General features: G+C 35.3%; 2 protein-coding genes across 2 annotated transcripts; both read right to left on the bottom strand.

The window, feature by feature from the left end:
- Positions 1 to 326: 326 nt before the first annotated feature.
- LOC103666029 (olfactory receptor 4P4-like) lies at positions 327 to 1,309 on the bottom strand. Its single transcript, XM_008694061.2, has one exon. It carries the CDS (start codon positions 1,294 to 1,296, stop codon positions 340 to 342), a length of 957 nt encoding a protein of 318 aa, XP_008692283.1. The 5' UTR covers positions 1,297 to 1,309; the 3' UTR covers positions 327 to 339.
- Positions 1,310 to 10,001: 8,692 nt separating this feature from the next.
- LOC103666176 (olfactory receptor 4P4-like) lies at positions 10,002 to 10,931 on the bottom strand. Its single transcript, XM_008694202.1, has one exon. The coding sequence runs from the start codon at positions 10,929 to 10,931 to the stop codon at positions 10,002 to 10,004; it is 930 nt and encodes a 309-aa protein (XP_008692424.1).
- Positions 10,932 to 11,957: the final 1,026 nt, after the last annotated feature.

Raw genomic sequence — 11,957 nt, 5'->3', positions numbered from 1 at the left:
GGATTTTAACTACTCCTTTGCTATACAGAATGTTTCATCATGTGCTCTAGCCACCAAACCTGAATTTCCTAATGCAATTATTATTAAAATTTTCTTTTTTACATCACAATTCACAGCTTATAAAACATTGTCTTAACTGTGCATGTAAGTGATTTTATGCATGTAAACCTGTTCATACCATCCCAAAGCCCACAAAATTATGTTTTAAACTTACTGTTTGTATGGTTAAATTAATATTTCTTTGTAGTTATTATTAAACTCTAAGTCCTAAGTTCTGTCACTCGTAACATGATACCAGGGGAACAGTTACACTGTGAGATCATTTTCTCCCTTCCCTATTTACAATGAGATGCCCCTCTGTTTTGTTAAAAAGATGTTGAGCTCTGATGTTTGACACCAAATTTTTCTCATGGCGTTTTTCATCTCTGAATTTCTCAGAGTATAGATTAGGGGATTGAACATAGGAGCAATGATGGTGTAAAATAGAGCAAATACTTTATCCTCAGGGAAAGTGTTCGGGGGTCTAAGGTAAGCAAAGATTGAAGGTCCAAAAAATAAAACTATCACAGTGATATGAGACCCACAGGTAGAAAGAGCTTTGCGTCTTCCTTCAGCTGAGTGATTTCTTAAAGTGAATAATATAATGATATAAGAAAAAAATAAAACCACAAATGTCACTAAGGTAACCATTCCTGAATTGACAACCATAAAAACACCAGTGATGTAAGTATCAGTACAGGCCACCTTTAGCAAAGGGAAAATATCACAAAAATAGTGATCAATCTCATTAGGACCACAGAAGGGCAACCTGATTACCATAAAAAATTGAGGAAAGGAGTGGACAGCCCCACCAGCCCAAGCAGCCAAGACTAGGAGATGGCACCTTGTCCTGTTCATGATAAGCAGGTAGTGGAGAGGTTTGCAGATGGCAGCGTAGCGATCAAAGGCCATGACTGTAAGAATTAAAACTTCAATCATTCCAAAGAAGTGCATTGTAAACACCTGTAACATGCAAATTCCGTAGGAGATGGTTTTTCTTTCCACTAGCAGGTCAGCAATTAACTTGGGCGTAACCGTAGAGGTGTAGCAGATGTCCATGGAGGATAAGTGGCTGAGGAAGTAGTACATGGGTTGGTGAAAAAGAGGGCTGCATCGAATGGAGACAAGGATCAGAAGGTTTCCTGCCAACAGGGCAACGTAACAGAATAAGAAGAGCACAAAGCAAAGTATTTGCATGTTCTGGTCATACGAAAGCCCCAAAAGAATGAAGTCTGAGACATTCCTCTGGCTCTCCATGTGTTTCAGACTGGCATATATTATAAACAGATGGGGTAAATATCTGAAAAGAAAGAAAACATGAATCTGTGTAGAAAATTAGCAGCATGGCAACAATACTATAAAATTTACCAAAAAGCAAATTGATATCATTGAATAAGTAATATTATTTATTCCTGGGGTGCCTGGGTGGCTCAGTTGGTTAAGCATCTGCCTTCGGCTCAGGTCGTGATCCCAGGGTCCTGGGATCCAGTCTCACATCAGGCTCCCTGCTCCATGGGGAGTCTGCTTCTCCCTCTGCCTCTACCTCTCTCTTTCTCATGAATAAATAAATAACACCCCCCCAAAAATATATATGTGTGTGTGTATATATATATATACACACACTCACAATTTATTCCTGATACCTAGATTTATGCTTATTTTTTATTTCTCTTATTTTAGAAATCTATTGTAAATAATTCTATAATGGGAAAAATGATGTAATTTTCAACATTACTGTCAATGATTATGGAATATTCAAATGTTAGTTTGACGTTAAAGAAATAATTTTATTATTGTTAGTTGTATTAATTAGATAACAAAAGGAGTATAATTTACATAATTTAAAAAGTTTGCACATTTTAAATTGCATGTGTTTATCCATAGGGTCAACTGTTTTTCTTTCAGGATGATCTGGACAAATTCCATTTTATTTGGGAGTTTATCCTCAGGAATGAACATTTATTAAAAATATATCAGTTTGTGGAGCGCCTGGGTGCCTCAGCTGGTTAAGTGTCCAACTCTTGATGTGGGCTCAGGTCATGATCTCAGGGTCATGAGGTAGAGCCCTGTGTCAGGCTCTGCGCTGGGCGTGGAGCCTGCTTAAGATTCTCTCTCCCCCAGTTCTCTCTCCCTCTCCCCCTTTCTCTCTCTCTATCCCTCTCTAAAAAAAATAATAAATAAAGGATTATCTTCCTTGCCCTGTGGACAAACACTATCAATTGCACATTTTAAACTAAAATAGTTTCAGGCACATTAAAAGCAAAGATGGTTGAAAACAATGCAGCAAATAGACTGTCAATGAATATGTTGTAAAAAATAAAGAGCCAGTTTACTCATTTCTCCTATTTGCAATTTACAAGCTAAACAATAAAAAAATTGTTTTTTATTAATCTAAATTTGTGATCACAAATGATAAATGAAAGATAAAAAGAAATTGCCCAAGTATATTTGCATTCTTCATATTTCATGACTCTTCCTAGGAATGTCAGTATTTTATACATGATCTAGACAATAAAATTCAACAGAAGAAGATGATACAGAATTTAGCTCCAAGAGAGATTTGTGTCAACACTCAGCAACTAGAAGTTACATTAATGAATGGATCAAAGATTTACAACTTTGCATCTTTTGCACAATCTTGAGACATTATTTATGCACAGGGAAAGAGTGCAGGATAGACAGAATGCACTCCGGGAGCTGTTTGAGCCCGTGCTGAGGAATTAACTGACACTCGATGAGAGGCAAACTCTGTAGCACAGTTTCCACCTTTGTCTGACCTGATGTAACCAACCTATCTGGGCACTCTGGAGGAATATTTTTAAAAACACAGAATGCTACTGTAGCAAAGTTATTTAGAAGCCATCAAATCCACTAAAAACTCAAAACTTATGTCTTTAAGATCATTTTAGAGGGCACTGGTGTAGCATTTTTAAACAGTGTCTACTGTAAGAAACTCATTCTCTTTTAAATTATCATTCAATTCTGATTTCATCAAGAAGAAAAAAAAACCATCTGATCCTACTACGACTTTAGTACTGCTATCAGGCGTCCTGACCTCTCTCTTGTTTTTAACAGAGCAAAAATAATTATCAGTTCACAGTGTTCAACAGTGAACAGTACTTAAATAGAGGTTAACAGTTTTAAGATTCATTGATCGATTTTTTCCTTACCTTATTATAGCCGGTGCTGATTCCTAATTTAGGAGATGGCATACTATTTACAGAGAGATCTGTTTGCCTAAAACAAATTGACTTAAAGTTAATTGTTATATAAACAACTTAAAGTGGGAAATCACTTATATATCCAAACCCTTGATTTTCAATAAAAGAGATTCAGATCAAGACAATCTAGGTAATTTATTAGCATCAGAAAGTAATATCATGTGGAGGACAGATATCTTGATTCCCACCCAGTCCAGAGCTGTATCATATGATTGTGAGAAGAGGGGGTGTCCTGGAGGCCAGCAGTGAGAAGCTGCATTTTGAATTCTCATCCCAATCCAAAAAACAAAAAAAGTATGCAAGATGACAGATTACTGATTACCTAATCTATGTTTATGAATATTTCAAGGGGTGTATTTGGGAATTAGTATAAATATATGGTCCAGCATTCTTGATTCCAAATCATTTTAAATAATTTTTCATCAGTTTTAGCAAAACGTGCCTTCCTTCAGGTAGGATTCTGCTTCATTTTCTGGATTATCACAGATGTTTCACCCACAATAGCTCTTAAACTCTCATCCTGATATCTGAGGGGAAATGCAATTATAATCACTGCTGCTAGCTGAAGTAAAAGGGATATGTGAATGCAGTCCAGTGACAGAATTATTGTGATTGAAATATGTAATATATTCTTGACCACATTTTCTCAACTTGTCAAATAATCAAAATTGTAAGCGATGAAAGGAAGAATTATTATGCATTCCCTGGTTGGAATCATGGAACAAGAAAGATGTAGAAACATGGAGAAGTATAATAACTGAATGGTGAACTGTTTTGATTCAAGTTGTGTTTCTACAGCAGTAACAATCTGAATATAAAAAGAAAACCAGTTAGCTAAAAACTTCTAGTAGTCAGAGGCTTGATATTAAGGGAAATGTGTCCTCGTATGTGCCTTATTTCACTTTAATTATGGTTATTTAGAATCAATGTATAGAGTTTAAAATCTGAGGAATCTGGCCAATGTTCTTTGAGAAGTCAACCACCCAGTTTAAGCAAAGACACTATCCAGACAATTTTCTCATTAACTTCATTTAATGTCTTCCTTTCCTATATGCCAATAACTTTTAATGAGAACTCAGTAAACAAAATTAACTTTCTCCCCTTCCATACCATTTATGAATGTTGAGATTATTGCTAGCCTCTTCAAGCTTCATTGTCCACGTTTGTAGAATCCATAAACAATTACATAATTCAGACTATAATGAAGAATACAAAAAAATAATGTGAAATGCCCCAATGTCATATATAGTTCAAAACCACACATTAGCTTCCTTTTACTTTTTTTGAGTGAGCAATCTCTGAAATTGCCAAGTGCACATATATAACCAGCCCAAGGAAACAAACAAATAAACCCAAAATATCACAACATATATTAATGAGGATGACCATGATTAATATCAATTTGGAGCAATCTGTTAGTAAAAAGAAATTAAAATTACTCTTAAAAAATGGTTGGTTTTGGTCACTTTTTAATACCACTGGCCTGCAATTTCCCTGCACTATAAAAATACAGTCAAACTATTACTTTATTTCTTTGGTTGCATTGCATAAGAACGCTGCATTGTCTTTTGATTGTGCTATTTAAATAATAAAAATAATTGCTCTTCTTACATCGAAAACCGGGGATGTACTGTATGGTGACTAACATAATATAATAAAAAATCATTACTAAAAAAAAATAATAATTGCTCTTACAGAGTTTCCACTGTAAGTTCAGATTTTCTCCTAATGATATCAGAATATGGCCCACGATAGTTACCTTAATTCAATTGAATAAATCTAGTCCATTTTAGAGTGACAAGGTTTTTGAAAGTTAGAAAATTACTTGTCATTGGGACATGCAATCATAAACTGGGCTATTCCTTCATAAGAATATGGAGGAAGATATAAAAGCACCAAAAAGAGACTCAATATAAGTTCACTGAAACTTAAACATTTCATTAACTTCAACTCAACTGTTTCTATTCTCAAGTGGAATTCTGCTCATGAATAATATACAATAAGACTAAAGTTAGCTAAATTATTTTGTAGTAATCAAATTATCTTGTGCTGCTAGAGAAAATATAGTCTAAGGACGAAATTAAGTGGAATAAATTTAAATAGCATATAACCACCCCAAAGCACAGTTGGTGGAGCATTCTCCAATGAAAGTGGCATAGTTAATTCACTGATCAGTAGATCTTAGTGGCTGTTAGATTAGTTTTAGGTCAAATCAGGAGAGCTCTCTCCTGCGTACTCACTCTGCTGATTCTTCTCCAGTATCTAAAGATGAAATAAAATGCAAACATTTATAAACTGATTATTCAAACACATTTAGGTCAATTCTCTGAAATTATTTTGAGAAGCTCAACATGTCTTAGAACATTTTATATATTTGCAAGGGGAATAGAATTTAAATATCCGTTGAACCATCAGGGATGTAAGAAGTGGATTTTAAGAAAGAAAGAAAGAAAGAAAGAAAGAAAGAAAGAAAGAAAGAAAGAAAGAAAGAGAAAATTAAGTATTTTGAAATTCTTGCAAAAACAAATATACATTTTAAGTTCTAGGAGTCACTTATTTTATGCCTATTGCTGAAGGAAAGTTGATTCAGAAGAGCAGAATGTAACATATGACAACACAAGAATTAATAGGTCTTTAAACTCTAAGAAATTATATTCCCAGAGGCATTTCTGGACAGATCTTCACCAAAGGCCTTTGTGTTGTTCTCCATGGTACTGACCCTGGTGCCTGTGGGCACTTTCTGGATATAACTTTATTTCTTATCTTTGTGTTGGGTTGTGTCAAGCAGTTTCTCTGGAGGCTCCATAATGCTCTACTCAGCGCAGTTCAGAAACTCTGCCTGCCTTGTGCTCATCTTGCTTTCTGAAGAAAAATAATATAACATGGAATAGTATGAGGGTAGTGCTAAGAAAGAATTCACCGAAAACAAAAACATACATTTATTTGGGCAATTAGAGACACAGATTTGGGTAGAAACCTAAATTGTGTTCCCAGGAAGACAAAGAGAAGCAGAGTTATAGAGGTGAAAGGCTGTGAGTGTAATTCTCATTCAGGTCCTCTATGCAAAACAGAGAGTGTTTTGGAGTTACTGGGATTGGTTGAGTTACTATGCAAATGAGGGATTGGAGCTCCTTTACAAGTAAAGAATGCAGATAATTCAGGTATCATGGTGAGGAGGAAGTTAAGTCCAGGCTGAGGGCTTGCAGCTCTCTGAAAATTTCAAAAATCTTCATGGTTTCTCCAACAAGGCTGTACATAAATTATTCCTCACTTATGGCCTCCTGATCCTACTTTAAAAAAAAAAAAAAGACTCAAGTAGGCTTGCTTGCTCCATTTTGGAAATTTCCTTTTACATTAGCTTCAGAAAACTCTGAAATGGGGAAAGACAAACAGAAACAAACACATGCAATACAGTCCAATATGCATCATTATCTAGAGTAACCTTCATGGGTAGAGTAGATAGACCAATAAAATAATAACCTGCCTTATCAGGACTGGAACCTGGGTTATTTATTACCAAGGACTAACAATGATGAAATAGATGGTTGGGGACTGGAGAACAGAAGAAAAGCCAAGATAAAATAAATAATCCATTCTTTGTACACATATTAGGGTAAAAATGTGGTATCATTAAGTGAGAATATAATAAAATATGAGGGGAAATCATCACTCAGTGCACAGCATAACTTTTATTCTGTTTATCATTTGGCTTAGTCCTATGTAACTTCATCTCTACAAGTTATTTGGCTCAGCCCAAAATGTACATACTGACGTTCGGTGAGCCAATTTTCCATTATAGCCAAATCCATATATTAAAAATTTCCTTTATGTATGTTAAACTTAAGGAGATCAATTTTTATAGGATCTTATGGGTACAAAAAATAATAATAATAATAAATAATAATAGTAGTAAACAATTTATTGAGAGATTTATTTTGTGTTTTAAGTTCATTATATCATTTCATCTCTCAATAGTGCATATTGTGAGTTAAGTAATGTTAGTTCTGTTGTTGCAATAAGAATACAGTCCTCTAGAAGTTAAAAAGATTTGCTCAAAGAGCTACTAAATAAGAATGAGAAAAAGAACCGTGTGCCTCTATGAGTGAAAGGAACAGGTTTTTATATGTTTACTACTTGCTTCCAGCTTTGAAATTGTAGTAACCCTGAGGAAATAAGAGATTCTAGTACTTCAGAATAATGAATATCAGAACTCAGTGTTTTACTGGTTGTCCATTTCAACATAATGCATGCTTTAGACCAAGCTTCACTCAAAGCTTGTGTTAATACGCAGAAGGAGGTAGCTGGTCATATCTCTACCAATAACACACACAGACACACCACGATACTCCTTAGAGATGTTTACAAGTACCTCATTTATAACCCCAATCCCCGCCTTTGTCTCAGTTCATAGTAACTTCCTCTTCTGAGAATTGATTTTGTTATATTTATCCTTCTTTTCTAATCCCCTTCTAAAATCATTTGTTTTATGGGTTGTATGAGCTTATTTATAAAACTGAGATTTCAGGTGTTTTTGATGATATTAGGTATTATTTGGTAGGCTGGAAAGTGAATTCTAGAAAGAACAACTTACAAGTGGATAGTTAATCTAGGTTCAATATATTTTTCTGTGGGCTTACTATATAATATAGTCATATTTTTTGCCAATAGAATCTTACATATTCTTGAGAAAAGAAAAGAAATAAGAAAAAAATGTGGTTTTGTTGTGTAGGATTCTTTCTGATGGGTTGAGTGTTTCCTTTGACCCATCCTGATGGTCACACATGCACAGGAATAAGTATACACACTACAACTCTATACTTTTAAAAATAATCCAAATGTTCTTTGGAAAATTAATAGGTTAAACCAGGTCAAACCAAACTACAGCTAGACAGACTTAATGTCCCTTGAAATAGGCAGAATGTTTTCCTTTGACATTCCACAGGTTTTCATGGATCCATGAAGAAAAAAAAATAATTAGTTAGATGTGTGAAAACTCGTAAGAGCAGAAATCTCAAAAGAAACTTTCCTGACATTAAAGACAAACACTATCTCATTTATCGTTTTTCCTGGACTTCTCTTGGCTCGGGGGCAGGAGTAATTCAATTGAGAAAACTCTGTGTGGAAACAATGCAATCATTCTGCTGAAAAAGGGCAAATGCTTTGGCAGAGAAAAATGTCTACACATAGAGCTGATTGGATTATGTAATTCAAAAGACAAGGGATAAATGAAAATTAGAATAGTAGCACCTCCAAATGCAAAAAATAAGTAAAAAGACACAATAGGTGACTGAGAGTCTGCCTGATTTCATTCCCTTCCTGATAGCTACATGGGATGTATGTTGAATTTTTAAATTTTCTGACATTACATATTTTATTAATGCATGATAGTTCATAGAATAAAGAGAAGGAAGTTCTGGCTAGGTGAGAACAAGTATAAAGTCCAAAAAAAAGAGAAGATAGATTATTTGAATTTAACTCATTAATTGTTTATTTCTTAATTTGTATGGGTTTATTGCTAGAAATTAGATAAAAGAAAAACATAGATACAGTACATCTTTGAGTTGACTCAATCAAACTGGAAAAACATAAGAAAAAATACTAATATGGGGCACAGGATTATTTTAAAAGGAGTAAATGTACAGTTTCATAGCAACAAAAAAAAAAACAGGGAAAAATCAGAAATACTTCTGGTTTGTCCATGAATTGGCAAAATCTTCTGGAATAAGAAAATATCAGGAGTGTGACTTATCTGTAAGTCATGAACATTAACGCATAGTGGGGACAGCATTATAAGCAGAAAAGACAGAAGTAACACTCATAGAGCTGATAGACTTAAGAGTATGTTTGGAGAATATAGAAGAGTCCAATGCAGCTGGTTGAAGCATCCAAGCAAAGGGAAACAAATGAAGAAGGGTAAGGAAAGAGGAAAAGTATGTAACAAGTTTCCAGTAGCCATATGTCCTAGCTAAATCTTCACATGCATTAGCCAAAGTAGTATTACAACTATATAAAGTACAATATTTCACATTTCATAGATATTTGAAAAATGGGGATGCATATATAATTAAAGCAAATTGCCAAGACACAAAGATAAAAATGTACCAGAGTCAGTACTCACCAGGCTTTCCCTGACCCTAAAACCTGTCATTGTAACACCGTAATTTCTACCAATGTAGTGCCTTCTGAGATTAGCAAATTCAGCCAGGACTAATTTTGATAAAGAAGTGAGAAGTTTTGACTTTTTTTCCAAGGAAAATAGGGTTCCATATACATTTTTGGAGAGGGCTGTGCTATGATTAGGATGTGTTTTAGAAAGACATTTCTAGCATTCCTCAAACCCATTCAACCATATCTGGAGCTAGTTGGAAACTTCAGTGTGCAGATTGCAACCTGAACTACAGTGACTTGCTTCTTTGACTCTTATAATGTTAGATATCATTTAGTCCAACTCCCCAAAGAAAGCTGTATGTTTTCTATAACATCTCAAATAATAAATGCTCTCGGAACACAGGGTCAGAAGTGAAATGAATATCACCTTTACCCGAATTTTGCTTTTTGGAAAGATTATATTTATTTATTTGACAGAGAGAGAGAAGAGAGAGCAGAAGCAGAGGGAGAGGCAGAGGGAGAAGCAGGTTCCCTGCTGAGCAGGGAACCCAATGCCAGACTTGATCCCACAACCCTGAGATCATGACCTGAGCCAAAAGCAGATGCTTAACCAGCTGAGCCACACAGACATCCCTACCTGAATACTGAATGCGCCATTTTAGACCATACCTTCCCCATGGCAATTCTCATCTCCATGTTTCTCAGGGTATAGATGAGAGGATTCAGCATGGGGGCAATCACAGTGTAAAATACAGAGATTTCCTTATCCTTGTTCTCACTCCCTGCAGGTAGAACATAAATATAGATACAGGGCACAAAGAATAAAATGACCACCATTACATGAGAGCTACAGGTGGAGAGAGCTTTGCGTCTCCCTGCAGAGGAGTGTGTCCTAAGATTATATAATATGAGAATGTAAGAAGCCACCAGGACAAGAAAGACAGCAACCACCACCATTCCTGAGTTTGCAATCATTAAGATATTAACAACATGAATGTCTTTGCACACCAGTTTCAAAAGAGGCTTCACATCACATATGTAGTGATCTATCTGATTAGGACCACAGAAAGGTAAACTGAGTACCCCGAGCAGTAGAGCGACAGAGTGCCAAAAACCCACACCCCAGGCCACGAAGATCAGCATGTTACACCTCCGTCGGTTCATGATGACCGTGTAGTGCAGGGGCTTGACAATGGCAACATAGCGGTCTAAAGCCATGGACACCAAGATGAATATCTCCACGCCCGCCAGCAGGTGTTCAGTGAAGAGCTGTGTCATACAGTTGTTATAGGAAATGTTTTTTCTTGCTGCACTTAAGTCCCTGATTAGCCTGGGGACCACAGTGGACGTGTAGCAGAGGTCCATGAGGGAAAGGTGACAGAGAAAGTAGTACATCGGTTGTTCGATTAGATGGCTGCAGGTGATCGTGAGTAAGATGATGAAGTTTCCCATTAAGATTGCCAAGTAACAGAGCAAGAAGAAGAAAAAGAACAGTAGCTCCATTTGCTTATTTCCCCACAGACCCATGAAAACAAATTCTGTGACATTGTTCTGGTTTTCCATGAGGTTGAGGTGATTCCAGAGACACAAAGGAAACTTTATTTTTCTGAAATGATACAGAATATGTGACATCTTCAATAGCAATTTTTAAGTTTTGGAATATTTATAAATTGAAAAAAAAAGATATAGGTTATAGAGACTTTATTATGATCTTTTAAATCCTTTCAGATAAAAGGCATCATTTTATTTCAAATTATATTTAATGAAAGCATATTTTATGTCTGAAATTATTGTAAACACTTTACATGCATTTAATTCATAGCAACCCAATGGTTACTATTCTGATGCTCATTTTACATATGGGGAAACAGAAAGATAGATTGGTTCAGTTAATGCCACCAAATCATTAAGGTATTAAACAGCAACCTAAGATATGAACCTGAATCAGATACCATTTCCATGCTCGTAACATTTATTCCACATTACCTACTGAACAAATGGACTTCTAGCTGTTTTCCACCAATTTAAGAGATATGGGTCTTACTCCATCTCTGCCATTAACCACCTGTATAGCTTTAAACAAGTCCTATCCCATCTCTAGACTACATATAATTTATTTGTGTGTGTTGCATGTGGTTGTCATATTTCTTTTTTATTTCAATTTTTATTTAAATTCTAGTTAGTTGACATATATAGTAAAATTGGTTTCTGGTACAGAATCTAGTGATTCATCACTTAACATATAACACTCAGTGCTCATCACATGTGCCCTCCTTAATACCAATCACCCATCTAGTCCATCTCCCTCCAACCTCCCTCCATCAACCTTCATTTTGTTCTCTGTAGGTAAGTGTCTCTTATGGTTTGCTTCCCTTTCTCTATTTTTCCCTTGTCCTGTGTTCATCTGTTTTGTTTCTTATTATAATAAAAAATATTATTAAAAAAACAAAGAGAAAAAATAAATAAATAAATTCCACAAATGAGTGAGATCATGTGGTATTTGTCTTTCTCTGGCTGACTTATTTCACTTAGCATAATACCTCTAGCTCCATCCACATTGTTATAAATGGCAAGATCTCATTCTTTTTA

Source organism: Ursus maritimus, unplaced genomic scaffold, assembly GCF_017311325.1.
Source record: "Ursus maritimus isolate PB19 unplaced genomic scaffold, ASM1731132v1 scaffold_23, whole genome shotgun sequence".
NCBI classification, from domain to species: Eukaryota; Metazoa; Chordata; class Mammalia; order Carnivora; family Ursidae; genus Ursus; species Ursus maritimus.
Note: the sequence above shows the minus strand (reverse complement) of the source record. Positions and strands in the feature narration are given on the sequence as shown.